The sequence below is a fragment of a genome, unplaced genomic scaffold (assembly GCF_019419815.1).
Source record: "Pyrus x bretschneideri cultivar Hongxiangsu unplaced genomic scaffold, Pyrus_bretschneideri_v1 Contig1, whole genome shotgun sequence".
Lineage (NCBI taxonomy): Eukaryota > Viridiplantae > Streptophyta > Magnoliopsida > Rosales > Rosaceae > Pyrus > Pyrus x bretschneideri.
Genome location: NW_025999390.1, coordinates 10,880,267 through 10,894,686, shown reverse-complemented (window position 1 = coordinate 10,894,686; position 14,420 = coordinate 10,880,267). Strand labels below are relative to the sequence as shown.

The window sequence follows — 14,420 nt, the reverse complement described above, 5'->3', positions numbered from 1 at the left end:
ATGATGATGAAGAGATTTTAGAGCCTAAAGTTCCATAACTAAGTGCAATTGGTGCTTTATTGTATTTTGCTCAATGCACTAGACCTGACATCTCCTTCGCTGTTAATCTTTTGGCTAGATACAACAATGCGCCTACACGCAGACACTGGATTGGTGTTAAAAACATTTTTCGCTACCTTAAGGGTACAATGGATTTGGGCTTATTTTACACCCACAAATCCTTGAGAGGAGTCGTCGCCCCCTCCTCAGTCCTTGAGTTGATTCACGCCTTGTTAGTTATGCATATGTTGGTTATCTATCTAACCCATATAAGGCACGTTCTCAAATGGGTTATGTCTTTACCGTTGGAGACATTGCTATATCTTAGAGGTTTACCAAGCAAACACTAGTTGCGACTTCTTCGAACCATATTGAGATTCTCGCCCTGCATGAAGCCTTGTGAAAGTGCTTTTGGTTGAGAACAGTTATGGAACATATTCGAAGCACTATTGATCTTTTTTCCATCGTTGACCTTACGACGATCTTTGAAGACAATGCAACATGTATCGAGCAGTTAAAGAAGGGATACATCAAGAGAGACAACACCAAGCACATAGCGCCGAAGTTCTTTTATTCTTACCAGCAACACCAGCATCAGAACATCAAAGTCAAGCAAATCCGTTCACAAGACAACCTGGCCGACCTTCTCACGAAGTCATTACCCAAGTCTACTTTTTGAAAGCTCGTCCAAGGAATTGGTATACGTACATTATTTGAATTGAATTGCTTATAGTTCTCTTATTCATAAGTTATGTCTAACTCACGAGGAGTATCCTAAAGCATACTCACTTAAACTTAATGTACTTTTTTTCCTACGATTAGAAGCATTTTTCCCACTGGGTGTTTGTTACCTAACGAGGTTTTAACTAAGCACCCATCTTGGGACGATCATACTCCGTTGAGTTCACTACTTTCGTCCTGTTTGACATTTGTTTTAGACATTATGCATACTTCTCACTTTTCTCCTTAGTTTATGGGTTTTCCACATGCCTTGGGTTTTACCATAGCGAGGTTTTGTGAGTTTTACTACCAATGCATACGTACTTACTTGTCTTTGAGACTTGTGTTCACCCGTTATGCCGACGACTTCATCAACTGTTCTACCTCATCTGCTGAAGATCTAATGCGATGTTTTGTTTGAGTATTTACACACTCAAGGGGGAATGTTACAGTCTTATCGGATAATAAATGTGATTGTGTAAATCCTGGTATATCTAGGAGTGTCTAGTTTATTCTATTAGGAGTTGATTACCTATTAAGAGATGTAATCCTAAAAAGGTAAGGATTCTACCCATCTTACTACTATAAATAAAGGCATAAGGGGGTGATACAACACACACCTCATAATTAAATCTCTCTCATTCTCTCTTGTTGCCACCGGCCTCCTTTCTCTCTATTCCTTAGATAGCTTAGTTAAATAGGCCTACAACACTATTGTTTTTATTTATTTATAAAAAGACATTAATGACTGTGAATAAAGCTTTTATGTTCAATTTCCATTTTCCTAGTTTTTTTTTTAACAATTGATATTATCTACACTGAGAGGAGAGGGGTAGGCTCAAACTCATAATGGGCTAGCAATAATGTGGCTCAAATTCGCCTTTGGCGAGAATTGAACTTAAAACCTTTCACTTACAAGTAAAGATGAATGCCACTAGATTATAATGACATGTTATAAAGAAAACTCTAAGTTTGTGCACCCAGAAGTGAACTCCCAGTGGACAACAAGCCTGAAGGCCTCGAACCCCCGAAAGAAAACTATAAATTATAACTCTTATGTTCAATTTCCCTTCTCCCAATCTCACTCATGAAGAAAAGGAGTTATCAAGTTCTCATGTGACCAAAAATAGCATATCATGGGCCATAAGTTGCTAAAGGCAAATGAAATATTATTATGATAATGTAAATATTTTATACCACTTTAAATAGGATGACTCAACTATTAGCTTTCAATCTAGTGTTGTTATATTCACTTATCAGTGAACTCTCATATTTAACTCGTTTTAATGACGAGTTTGATACTTAATTTTAAAAAATAATTTAATGACAACTCAAATTCGAATACCTTTCTGAAAAATGTAACTGACTTAACTAATATTTAATAAAAATAAGCTCATTCTCTTCAAATTACTGAGAGGGCCCGAAGAAGGGGTCCAGTCCAAATATTGAAGGCTCCCGTTTACCACTTGGGCTTTCTGTAAATTGCACTTGTGTGTGGCCTTGTCTCACGGCACCGGGCACCGGCAGCTGTGCGTCTCAATCGGTGACAGTTGTCGTCACTCTAGCCTCCTTAGTCACCACCTACCTCCGTTTGCTTTCCTTCTCTCTCCTCTAAAACCGCCACCACGCAATGGAAGCATGGTCAGGCTCTATCTCCTCTCTTCTTCCACTCACCTCCTTTCTTTCTGTACAAAATCCAATCTCCACACCCTGACCAGACGAGCTCTTTCTTCCACCTCCACCGCCGCCGCCACCATGTCCATAAGCCTCCAGTCCCACGCCTTCGCTGGCAATCCTCTGCTATCCAAGACCCCAAATCCCAGCGACCCGTTTTCACCATCCCAAGCCCTCGAGACCCTCAAGACCCAACTTTTGGAAGGGGCCCAATTGCCCTCTTCCCTCGGCTTCAAGGTTCTGCCCTTCAGAAAGGGCAGGCCTTTAGCCTCCTCAAGCGTTGGGGCCGGCGATTCCGCGCCAAATTGGCATCTGGGTTGGATCAGTTTGTCTGAGTGTAAAGGTTTCCTGGCCAATTGTGGGGTTCAGCTGAGTGGAGAGTCGCTGGTTTATCTGGGTTCTCGGCCCGAAGACGATGTCGTTTATTGGGCAATTGATGTTTCTGCTCAGAGTAACTTGGTTACTGAATTGGGTAGCAAGCAATTGTGTTTTGTTGAGCTGAGGACGCTTATGGTGGCTACTGATTGGGCTGATGCTCGAGCTATGGGGGAGTTGGCTATTGCTGGACATGTAAGTGCTTCTGCTCAAAAGTGCTTAAGAATGCCTAATATTTTAAAATTGACATGTTAGTGAGATCAAGTTCTTTGAATTGCAATGCGAATGTCTTTGGTATGTTTAGTGAATGAACCTGTTGAAGTTTGTTATTGCCGTGCACCAGTTGTATGATGGTCTCAATCGGTTTTGGAAATGGTTTAAGATATGTTGAATGATTTTGGTGTGATCAGGCCAGGGCTTTGCTAGAATGGCATAGCATATCACAGTTTTGTGGACATTGTGGAGAAAAAACAGTCCCCAAGGAAGCTGGGAGGCGGAAGCAATGTTCTAGTGAGCAGTGCAGAAAGCGGGTCTACCCTCGTGTTGACCCGGTATGGTTGTACTTGTGAGTTTCCATTTCAAGCATTGGTTCAACCTCTTGTTTAGTTTTCCCATACCTTTACCTTTTGAACAGGTTGTCATAATGTTAGTCATTGATAGAGAGAATGACCGTGCTCTATTAAGTAGACAGTTTCGATTTGTACCTCGAATGTGGAGCTGCTTAGCTGGTTTTATAGAGGTAAGCTCTATGGGATATATCACTCTTTGTTAACACTTAATAGTTTTAATATCAGTATCAATGCTCACTTTCGGGAGGTCCGTAACAGTTTAACTAGTTTCGATCCTTTTGTTGTCCTTAGCCAGGAGAAAGCTTAGAAGAAGCAGTGAGGAGAGAAACGTGGGAGGAGACCGGAATTGAAGTAGGAGAAGTCGTCTATCATAGCTCTCAGCCATGGCCTGGTATAAACTTTGTGTATGTGTGTTGTTTACAGATTATTGTACAGCCCATATGGAGTTCTTTCTTTGTTTTATGTTGATTGATTGAGTTCCTGTTCTGGTTTGTTTCCAGTTGGACCAAGTAGCATGCCGTGCCAGTTGATGGTTGGGTTTTTTGCATATGCAAAGTCGCTTGAAATAAATGTGGACAAGGAAGAGTTGGAAGGTACCCACTAAATTAGCCTATATTTACAATTTTATTGGACCTTCGATCATGTTTCCCCTTTGCTCTGTACTGAAATTAACGTTTCCCGTGAAAAAACTGTAAGAATATAGTACTTATGCGAGGCATTGCATCTGATAGTCATAAGAGCTACCTTGTACGCAGCCGATCAGATGAATTTCTAATATTTTTTTCTCCTTAAAATTTTTGTTTAACTAGATGCTCAGTGGCACAGCAGAGAAGATGTGAAGAGAGCCTTGACATTTGCCGAGTACAAGAAGGCACAGAGAACGGCGGCATCAAGGGTAGAACAGATGTGCAAAGGAGTAGAGAAAGAGCAGAGCTTGTCTGCCGACTTCAACGTTGAAAGTGGCGAACTCGCCTCCATGTTTATACCCGGGCCATTTGCAATTGCCCATCACCTTATCTCTTCATGGGCCTATCAGGATGGAACCGATGGTGCCGCAGCTCTAAAACAATCTAGTGGTTCTACTTCGAATTTGTAGCATGGTTCAATTCTTTTCATCCGTACTCCAAATAGTCTTTCGATAATCAAATAAGCTCAGATATATGTTGATTTGGATGGTACAGGGTTATGGATGTTTGAATTTTCTTCTTCTTCAAGATTCACATCATTCGATCATTGTAAAAGTTTATTGTTCAATTTTTATTTGATGACATTTTGGCTGTCCACTTGTAACTCATAAATCTGAGTATATATTTCAAACCAGAAGTTGATTTTACAAGAAGTTTCATCTGAGTTGATTTCAAGATTGCTAATATCTTCAGAAAAGAAGAGAAACATGGCACAAAGCCACCCAGATTATATACATTTTATTTAGCCATGTTTGCTCCGATCTCTTATCCACCGTTGCCGGTGACCATTGCCCATTTTATCGTTGACCTAGCCAAAGCGATCCATGGGATGGATACATTTCTTAAGAAGAAGATTGTCCGGAGGCAGAACGGCCTGCAACTCCTCTGAAACAATGATCACGACGTTCACCGCCCTCACCAGCAGGACCTGGACTGCAATTCTTGACGGGGTTTCGTGCCCCCTCCATGTCCCGTATTTTTATCGCTTTCAATTGCCGGAATCAACACATGCTCCATGTTTTGTGTGTCAGGGTACCACAACCTCAAACCCCTGTTCATTGCCATGAGACTAGAAAAACGTTTTCGCCGGTGACTTAAAACGCAAGTGAAGTTTTCGAAGAAAAGAAAATCGGAATTGATATCTTCCAGCTTTTCACATATTTTTGATAAATATGTAAGCAAGAAAGTAACAATAAATTAACAAAATTGACTTTGTAACTTTTCTTGGTGAAAACCAGCCATCTAAGGGCTGGTTTGGTATTGATGTGCTTTGAAAAAAAATTGTTTCTGCTGTGCTGTGAGAATAAGTAGCTGTGAAATAAAGCAGCAGAGTATTTGGTAAACTTTTTTGTAAAAGTGCTTTTGAACAAAAAAAGCAGTATTATAGTAGTTTGATAAACTTTTATGTAAAATAGATGTGAAAAATGCTGGTTTTTCAAAGCTGCGTTTTGCAGCTTTGTGTTTTTAGCTTTTTTTCATCCAAAACTATGAAAAAAAGCTGAAGCTGAATGTTTACCAAACATAAAAAAACTCTCAGTTTTTTTTGATAGCCACTTTTTTCAGAATCACCTCAGTACCAAACTAGGGCTAAGTTGCATCTGCAGGAAGCACTCCAATCCTTACATGTCCTTTTTCCAGTGGCTTCAACTTTGCTTCCCTGTGCTCCCGGGCCACACACTCATCGACGTGAAGGAAGCACAACGAACAGTATGAACATCTATAAATAACACATGAGAAGATCCATCAAACTGCTTAGCGTCAAAATTTCAGAGTCGGTCAAATGATTCACTACTACTCTACACCGATATTCTTCAACAGATCAAACCGTTTACTTTGCTACACAACTCAAGTGGCCCTGATAACCCAACAAATGTGATATTTCAAGTGCAGTAATGCTATTCATACCATGTTCTTATACTATATTTTCATATCACCTCATGGACCCATAAACCACATGGGATTAGTACGTTCGGCCTTAAGGTTCGACCAATGAGCCATTTGGATTCCACTTCAATAGACCAGGCCCATATTTGAATTCACGGCCCACCCAGTGATAAGTATCCGATCCATAACTTGGGCCGTTGGGATGTTCGGCCCCGCCAACCACTGACTTCCACGCCATAGACGTAGAATTTACCGACGAAAGAGGAGCCAGAGTAGAAAGAAAGCAGCTATTTTCTTCTCTTCCTCACTGAAAAATGGCTACCTTCTTCCAGAGGCTCTCCAAGGCGGCGCCGATCGCCTTCAGCAGCTCGTTCCGAGGCCAATCGAAGCCCAGCTTTCGTATTCCCTTCGGAGCTGTCGCAGCCGTCTCCGGCGGAATCTCCTACCTCTGCTACTATTCCTCGCCGGATTTGGTAATTTCTCCTGCTCATTTCATCTGGGTTTTGATCAGATCGTTCATTTATCTGTGAAGCAATGTGGTTTAGCTCAGTAATTATTTTTCTGAATTACGGTGATACTGATGTTATTTTAGTGGTGCTCCCAATTGGGTTTCTCGAATATTTCATTTCTTTTGATGGTATTAAGCATTTGAAGAAATGGGTTTATTTGTGATGATTTTATTCATGTTTTCAACATTTGACTTATTTATTCATAATTTATAAATTAGAGGGCTGGGTTTGTGGTTGTCTGTGTGCTTCTGTCTATCTAATTTGGATTTTGTATGTTGGTTTATTAGTTATATATTTGTTGGCTAATGGGTGCGTATTCAGCTTTCTCTTGTCTTTCCTACTTTCACGAAAGAAAAGCAAGGGGGTTGTTCAGGCTTAAGGTGGTTCGTGTTTTGAGACAAAGTACATGCCTGCATCTTATAGCTTTGAAAAAGTAAAAAACCCCAGGATAATCTATCCCTGTGCGTGATCGTATACCTTATCGTTGGATTATCTTTCTTTCTTATCGTTGAAATTTGATCATGTTGTTTTTTAAGGCTAAATATTATGTGATGTGAATATCAGAGTTGATGGTGTTTCATTTTAGGCATGTATTTTCCCTTCTAAGTGAAACCTGCATGTGATACGTTTGCAAACTACAATTTTCGTAAAATTTTTGGATTTGAGCTTCCTAATGAGATGAAAGGTTGTTCGTTGTTTTCCTGCTCATTTTGGTATAGGTTATATTAGATGATCTGCCCATACTAGCAACTCATTTGTCATTAAGAGTTTAGGTCTCAAAGTCATTTTTCTTTATTAAAAACAAACACTCGTATTTTTCACAGGCTTATCTAGACGAAGTCAAAGAACAAGCTGGCCCAAAAGTTGGTGAGTCTCTCTCACTCCACATCCCATGCAACACTCAGAGAACATGACCATTACGAAAAGAGTGTTGGTTGGAATTTTCGATAAGACTAATAGTTAAATGAAAGGCTTTTGTTTACATCATGAACATAGTTTTGTTTTTAAGTATCTAATACTTATGGTTTGAAGCTTAATTTATGGAAACATGCTCAATAGATGTGTTTACTGTGTTTTCAGCACTTAATCCAGATAAGTGGATTGAATTTAAGTTGCAAGATACTGCAAGGGTTAGCCACAATACGCAATTGTTCAGGTATTGTCCTCTAGGCTCTCTCCAGAAGCCTTGTAACTATTATTTGAAAGAAATTCTATATTGATCAGAAGCACTATAAACAAAAGTTTGTAAGGTGTCCTGATTTATGTTCTCGTAGAATGTTTAAACATTAATGTGACTGATTTTTCTTAGTTTTCTCCAAAATTGGCAGGTTTACATTTGATCCAACTGCTAAGTTGGGTTTAGATGTTGCTTCATGTCTCATTACGAGGTATTCTGTTTATAGCTACTCTGCTTTGTCTTGAGATTCCCTATTGATAGGAGTCTGTCACTACATTGATTGACTTTTTTGTCCCTGTGATCATGTACTCTAGGGCTCCATTAGGACAAGATGCTGAAGGGAAACCAAAATATGTCATACGCCCGTAAGTCTCTTTCTGTCCGCATGTCAAATGCTGATCTTATTTTCTCCCGATTTCAGGACTTGAATATGTAACTTTGGAAGTCTTTGAATTCAATATTTCTCTACTTGCATCCATTTGTATGGGTGATTGATTTTATTTTGGCTTACCTTTATGCTCAGGTATACTCCTATTTCAGATCCAGATTCCAAGGGATACTTTGACTTGTTAATTAAGGTATGCTGTCAATTATATACACCTATTCTCCTGCTTTGGTTAAATTTTTGAGGATTTATGGATCCTTAGATGTAAATCATGTAATTCAAGCTTCTTTCATTTTGTTGAAACTCTACGCAGGTGTATCCAGAAGGAAAAATGAGTCAACATTTCGCAAGCTTAAAACCAGGCGATGTAGTTGAAGTGAAGGGGTAATTTGTCCACATTCACAAGTAATAGTAGTGGATATGCTCTAAATCATCTTCTAATCAGGTGTATCTGTTCCTTGCAGGCCCATTGAAAAACTTAGATATACTCCCAACATGAAGAAACATATAGGCATGGTATGAGCGACTTGTATAGAATTCTATGTTTAAGACATACAAATTTGCTCCACCTTTTATACAAATTTCTCGTGGGTTCCATGCATTTGCATCATTTTAACCTTAGCATTTACAGTAGCGGTGTTCAGTTCTTTTTTGCATTGTCTGTTTAATCACGTGAATACTTACAAAAGTTAAGATCATCGGTGTATGATAAATCTGTGTAGTCACTTTGTCTGAAGTGCGATTTCATTCCGTATTACAGATTGCTGGTGGTTCGGGTATTACTCCAATGCTTCAGGTTATTGAGGCCATACTGAAAAATCCTGATGACACGACTCAGGTAAGCAATAGCCTATATCATTAGTCTTCAGTCACATCACAAGATCACAACTGCAGTTTCATCAATATATGTGTACCTATATACATGATACTAACAGTGTAAATATATTTGTGATATTCAACAAAGTCAATTCCATGTGATTAATCACTGTATGACACTGCCCTTAAATATATGTGTAAAATTGACGGTTTATGATGCCTAGGTGTCGCTTCTTTATGCAAACGTCTCCCCAGATGACATACTGCTTAAACAGAAACTTGACATACTTGCAGCTAGCCACCCAAATCTAAAGGTACAATTTGTCTCATTGGAAGATACCATCGCTGCATCACTCCAAATTCGGGTATTTATCCCATGAAATGAGGCTTTATTTTCTGAAAACAAAAATGCAGGTATTTTACACGGTAGATAATCCAACAAAGAGTTGGAAAGGGGGAAAAGGTTACATATCAAAGGACATTGCAGTTAAAGGCTTACCTGCTCCTGGTGAAGATACTCTCATCCTGGTAAGTGTACTTGTTGATATCAAAGGACCACATACTGGAGAGACGCCATGTACTAGTCGATGTCACTTCTACTTCAATTAACTCATCGATCGACCTTCATTTGCTTGTGCAGGTGTGTGGTCCTCCTGGGATGATGAAACATATATCTGGTGACAAGGCCAAAGACTGGTCTCAAGGAGAGGTAAAAAAATGCGCTGCCCTGGTTTTTAATTTTGCTGTAAAACCAATACCATTTCTCTTATTTTTCTTCTGTGTTTGCTCATAAGTTTCTGTCTGTTTTGTTGCAGCTCACTGGCATACTAAAAGAACTTGGATACACTGAAGAAATGGTTTACAAATTTTGATTCATCGAGGACGATTTAGCTTTTAAGAAGCAATCACTGGGCTTTAATTCAAGTTTTGTACAATAAAATGTGTTCTTAGGAAGCATACCTAACTCGAACTCAAATTCGAAAACTTTTATTCAATAAATTTGGGAAGAATACTGAATAGGATATAGTGTTACGAAATTTTTTGCATTGCCCATTTGAGTTGGCCGTTGATTTTCAAAATTGATTCTCATTGAATTCATTTACGGAATGCCAGAAATAAATAAGGTGTGCATGGAGAAAAAGAAAGTGTGCGGAAATGATTTCCTATTTTGAAAACGAGTATCAAACCTGATGCAACTCGATCTATTATGTTCGAGTATTGAATCACAGATTGTAAAATGAAACTTACATATCGTTTGATTCTGTATAACGTAAATGCATGGGCAACCGTGTGTTGAAAATTACGTTACTTATATACCTTGTAAGTAAACAAGTCATTATACTCGTTAGGCGTAAGGAAGTTGACCGTCGGACTGGACGGTTGCCCCACCGGCAAACCGTGACACTGCTAATTTTTTGCTATAAAGGAAAATCTAATATGTGTACGGTTACCTGAAAAAATTATTAAAAAAGAGCGAGTAAAAGAGCAGGGGCCTATATAAACCGAAACGAGGAGTCGCAGCGCCAAAGGACCCGAAACGCCACAGACAGCAAAACCCAAACGACACACAGAAAGCACAGCACAAACCTCCCTCACTCTCTCCGTTCCCGATCTCTCATCCGCCATCGCCGCACTAGCGGCCATGCACATTTGTTAGCACCCTCCACTCCGACATTTTTCTTCAAGTATTTTTTCTCTCTCACCATTTTCTTCTGATTTCCGCTTCGAAAAATGGAGGAAGAGTTGGTGAAGAGAAACACCGATTGCGTCTATTTCTTGGCTTCTCCTCTCACATGCAAGAAGGTTCGTCGACAAAAACAATAACCCGTTTCGTTTTTTTATTTTTACTTTTGTGTTTGATTTTGTCCAGTGGTGCGAGTTGGGGTTCTTTCTTTGTTTCCATTTGTTGCGATTTGCCCTACATTTGAAGGATTTTTGGGTTTTGGTGTTTCTGAAAGAAGAGCAGGATCTAGGGTTACAATTGTTTGATGTATCGATTTCGAGTGTTCATTCTTAACTGGGTTCTGTATGCAGTGAATTTATTTTGAATTTTACTACATTTTAGTGTGATATTTGTTTGAGTAGTGACATTGGTGGTGGTGTTCTTTTTCAGGGAATTGATTGCGAGTTTCGACACAGCAAGATTGCGAGGCTCAACCCGAAGGAATGCTGGTACTGGTTGGCTGGGAATTGTCTCAATCCGACCTGTGCTTTTCGACACCCTGTACGCTCTTGTTCTCTTTTTTTCAACTGCATCATTGTGCTGTGCTCGACATCATTGTGCTGTGCTTGATTTCTTTATCCTCGGTTTATGGATTCTCCTTTCTAGGTTATGTGTAGGTTGGGACCTAGAACATGATATGTTTAAGATGATCTTACAGTTTTACAATAAAATACATGTTTTTGTCAAAACGATATTCTTAATAATTTATATATGTTTCTGGTTCCATGTGTGTTATCTTTTCATTGATTGTTTGTCCTTTTTAAGTTCCATATCACATGTCATTAGGGCGACAGAAACTCTTGATGTGTTGACGACTTACGCACATTTAAGTTAGTGCTAGTAATTGACATTTAATTTGTATTCTAAATTTGATACCCTATCATATCTTGAGGATTTGCTTACACCCACCTTTTTCTTTTCAGATGGTTTTATGTAACGTTTATCGATTCATGACTGTTTTAATGATCTTTGCCATCCCTTGGTCATTTGACAATGCCAATTGACACTTTTCTGTTTTGATAGCCGTTGGATGGGCATGGTGGAGCACCATCAGAGTCTTCCCCGCCATCTGTAACTTCAAACAAGACCAGTGTTCCTTGTTACTTTTACTCCAATGGCTTCTGCAACAAAGGTGATAAATGTTCTTTCTTGCATGATACTGATGGTAACGCATCAAATGGGAAATCTTCAAAGACAGCCTCTGCATGTAATGAAGCACTTGCACTTACTTCAGAAAATGAGGCAGCTGCAGGGAATGGAGCACTTGCACGCATCTCAGAAAGCAAGGCACCTGCAGGAAACGAAGCACTTGCACGCACTTCAGAAAACAAGGCACCTGCAGGAAACGAAGCACTTGCACTTAATTCAGAAACCAAGGCATCTGTAGGAAATGACACAATGTCAGCGCCAAGAATCACACATCTCAACCCTTCTGAAACTGCCTCGAAGGCAACAGTTGGTACAAGATTCCAGCACAAAGAGAATCTTAGTTATTTTGAGCAGAGGGTACAAAGAGATTTTCCACAGAAAAGCGTCTGTACTCAGATTTCTATGTCTGGAGATGAAGAGGCTGGTGAAAATAGGTCAGACTCGCTTCCAGAAGATAGCTCTATTCGTTCCAAATCTCATTCATGGACAGATCAGAGTTCAGAGGATGAAGATGATGACCTTGTGCCAGAGGAACGCTGGGAATCCTCACCAGGATTTGATGTTCTTGTTGATGGAAAATCAGACAATTTGGGTTGTGACGATGATCAGGAGTACTTTCCAACACTTCACGGGGAGCACAGGGAGCTGAATAGCCGCTTCTTGGGCCATGATTTTGAAAATCCAGACGAGTATGTTCCCGAATATCCTGATGCTAAACTTCTACATGACAGAGATATGTACAATGATTGTCTGGATACCAGGATTATTTTTGGTAATCATGGACCAAATCCTGTCTACACGAAGGAGAGAATGTCGGATTCGATGTTTTCCAGCAAGAGGAAACATATGCCAAGGGAACTGTTCGATGGTGACGAGGATTTTTTGGATCTCCGAGACCGCCTCAGAAGGCGAAGAGTGACTGATGGTCGTTCAATTAATGGCTTATCAAGAAGGCACGAATCACTTGGATTGTTTGGCAGGCCTCAAAGACATGGACTAGGTAGGCGGTTGCATAGAAGATTGGCATCAGTAATGGGAAATAACACTTATGAATCACCTAGGGGGAATGGAGCTTTCTCCAATGGTGGAATTCAACGTGGTTCGCTTAGGCATGCACAGGAATATAGATCCAGGAAGAAGCATCACAAGGAGAGAAGGCCGGCTGAGGAGCAGTTTCCTTGGTCCGAAATCTCGAAGAAACCATTTCCAAGGGAGAAGAGATGTGCAGGGCAGCCAACTAGCTTTACAGGACCCAAGAGCCTTGCCCAGATCAGAGAAGAGAAGAGGAAAGCAGAAGAAAATGGGGGTAGCATTGGGATACCAAAACGTGCGAGAAGAACTACAGTGGATTTCCAGGGTCCGAAACCCTTGAACGAAATTCTAAAAGAGAAAGGGAAGATACCTGACTAGAGGGAAGGAAGTGCTGCTGGTAGCAACTGAAGTACTTAATGCAGAGCGATTTTCAGGTGATGACGACAAAAAGTTGTGTGTTGTTTACCGTTGCTAGATAGAAATAGAATCATAGAAACACATTTTCCTTCATGTTACTAGATGAAGCTTGCATGGGCTGGTGGTGCAGAAGCTTACAGGCGTTGTTGAAAGACCCGTTTTAGAGTCTACATTTACTCTCGAATATGGTAGTAACTGATTCGGAAGCTTGACAGAGTTGGCTGCAAGGGCTTGGCATCTTTTTTTGGCAACTTCATTTGCTTTTGTTATGATTTTTGTACACAGCCACATATCCTCTCATCTTAGTCGTTGTCGTTTCTCGTTGATATTTGGTTTCTGTTTTCGCTTAAATTTGTACATTACATACCTTACGTAGCTCAAGCGGTCACGGGCGTTTATTGTTGCCCGATGTCTCGTTGTAGATATTAGAATTCCTTTTGGCTGAGTCAAACACGGTGGTTTAGGAAATTACGAGTTCGAACAACAATATTGACCAAGTGGTGACCCATGTAGGATTGTTTTGGGACCCGACCCGCATTCATCTGAAGGTCCACACGCCTTGTACACAGCAGTGATTGACCGTTGATCCAATTTATATACTTTTCAGACCAACAATAAAAGAATTATATATTTAGACCAGAGCTAACACGGAAGTTGGCCGACATCGGAAAATATCGAAAAAAATGTTACCAAATGATTTAATTTCCTTTCGGTTGATGTCCCGAACTTCTATGCAGAATTGGGGAACAACAAATGTCCAACAACCGGTGTGGAATTGGAGCATTGTGAACACAGAAGTTGATATGCCATTGGAAGATTTTCTTGCTAGCTTTGACGATCTCAACTTCGTTTAGGAACGTTTTTTTGTCTTCTAATTAGAGAGAGAGAGAGAGAGATTAATTATTTAAGTTAGAATGAATAATATGCGATTAATTTTGTATATTTTTGCTATAATTGATTTTCCTTTTTCTTAAATTGTAGCTCCAAGTTGTTAAGCACGTTTTATTTTTACATGATTTTGCTCATTCAACAATTAAAAGGACGGAAGAGTATATTTAAAGAAGATGTTAATTTTAAATATAAAATTCAAATTTGACTATCTATGTGACATCTTGATATCTTTTAAAAGTTCGTTATGCATTCGTTATGTCTAAATAAAATATTATTTTATTATATTAAACTATTACAATAAATATTTTAAAACAAAAAACAATAATATCACTAATAAAATGCATTTAATAATTAATCTATTTTTTTTTAAGTTG

General features: G+C 39.5%; 3 protein-coding genes across 4 annotated transcripts; all 3 read left to right on the top strand.

Annotated features, from left to right (window-relative positions):
* Positions 1 to 2,166: 2,166 nt before the first annotated feature.
* LOC103958284 (nudix hydrolase 19, chloroplastic) lies at positions 2,167 to 4,716 on the top strand. The gene is made up of 6 exons (XM_009370542.3): positions 2,167 to 3,003; positions 3,219 to 3,359; positions 3,443 to 3,547; positions 3,669 to 3,768; positions 3,878 to 3,970; positions 4,187 to 4,716. The coding sequence occupies exons 1-6, from the start codon at positions 2,398 to 2,400 to the stop codon at positions 4,471 to 4,473; spliced, it is 1,332 nt and encodes a 443-aa protein (XP_009368817.2). The 5' UTR covers positions 2,167 to 2,397; the 3' UTR covers positions 4,474 to 4,716.
* Positions 4,717 to 6,246: 1,530 nt separating this feature from the next.
* LOC103958287 (NADH-cytochrome b5 reductase-like protein) lies at positions 6,247 to 9,853 on the top strand. Its single transcript, XM_009370545.3, has 13 exons — positions 6,247 to 6,420; positions 7,281 to 7,323; positions 7,537 to 7,612; positions 7,785 to 7,844; positions 7,948 to 7,998; positions 8,157 to 8,211; positions 8,332 to 8,402; positions 8,483 to 8,534; positions 8,779 to 8,856; positions 9,059 to 9,148; positions 9,249 to 9,362; positions 9,475 to 9,543; positions 9,650 to 9,853. The coding sequence occupies exons 1-13, from the start codon at positions 6,262 to 6,264 to the stop codon at positions 9,704 to 9,706; spliced, it is 975 nt and encodes a 324-aa protein (XP_009368820.1). The 5' UTR covers positions 6,247 to 6,261; the 3' UTR covers positions 9,707 to 9,853.
* A 499-nt stretch (positions 9,854 to 10,352) lies between these two features.
* On the top strand, positions 10,353 to 13,644 carry LOC103958288 (zinc finger CCCH domain-containing protein 32). 2 transcript variants are annotated; one of them, XR_668884.3, is made up of 4 exons: positions 10,353 to 10,637; positions 10,948 to 11,058; positions 11,581 to 13,172; positions 13,258 to 13,644. XR_668884.3 is itself a non-coding variant. In XM_009370546.3 (3 exons), the coding sequence occupies exons 1-3, from the start codon at positions 10,566 to 10,568 to the stop codon at positions 13,114 to 13,116; spliced, it is 1,719 nt and encodes a 572-aa protein (XP_009368821.2). In that variant the 5' UTR covers positions 10,356 to 10,565; the 3' UTR covers positions 13,117 to 13,644. The 2 variants fall into 2 exon arrangements, 1 of the variants encoding a protein (XP_009368821.2); XM_009370546.3 differs by having other exon boundaries at positions 10,356 to 10,637; positions 11,581 to 13,644.
* The last annotated feature ends 776 nt before the right edge of the window (positions 13,645 to 14,420 follow it).

Excerpts from the sequence above, each read along its gene's own strand:
- LOC103958284 (XM_009370542.3), top strand. The coding sequence starts at position 2,398 with ATGGTCAGGCTCTATCTCCTCTCTTCTTCCACTCACCTCCTTTCTTTC. Across the intron at positions 3,360-3,442 it reads TCTACCCTCGTGTTGACCCG|GTTGTCATAATGTTAGTCAT; the intron begins GTATGGTTGTAC and ends CCTTTTGAACAG. Across the intron at positions 3,548-3,668 it reads GCTTAGCTGGTTTTATAGAG|CCAGGAGAAAGCTTAGAAGA; the intron begins GTAAGCTCTATG and ends TGTTGTCCTTAG.
- LOC103958287 (XM_009370545.3), top strand. The coding sequence starts at position 6,262 with ATGGCTACCTTCTTCCAGAGGCTCTCCAAGGCGGCGCCGATCGCCTTC. Across the intron at positions 6,421-7,280 it reads ACTATTCCTCGCCGGATTTG|GCTTATCTAGACGAAGTCAA; the intron begins GTAATTTCTCCT and ends TATTTTTCACAG. Across the intron at positions 9,149-9,248 it reads CTAGCCACCCAAATCTAAAG|GTATTTTACACGGTAGATAA; the intron begins GTACAATTTGTC and ends ACAAAAATGCAG.
- LOC103958288 (XM_009370546.3), top strand. The coding sequence starts at position 10,566 with ATGGAGGAAGAGTTGGTGAAGAGAAACACCGATTGCGTCTATTTCTTG. Across the intron at positions 10,638-10,947 it reads CTCCTCTCACATGCAAGAAG|GGAATTGATTGCGAGTTTCG; the intron begins GTTCGTCGACAA and ends GTTCTTTTTCAG. Across the intron at positions 11,059-11,580 it reads CCTGTGCTTTTCGACACCCT|CCGTTGGATGGGCATGGTGG; the intron begins GTACGCTCTTGT and ends CTGTTTTGATAG.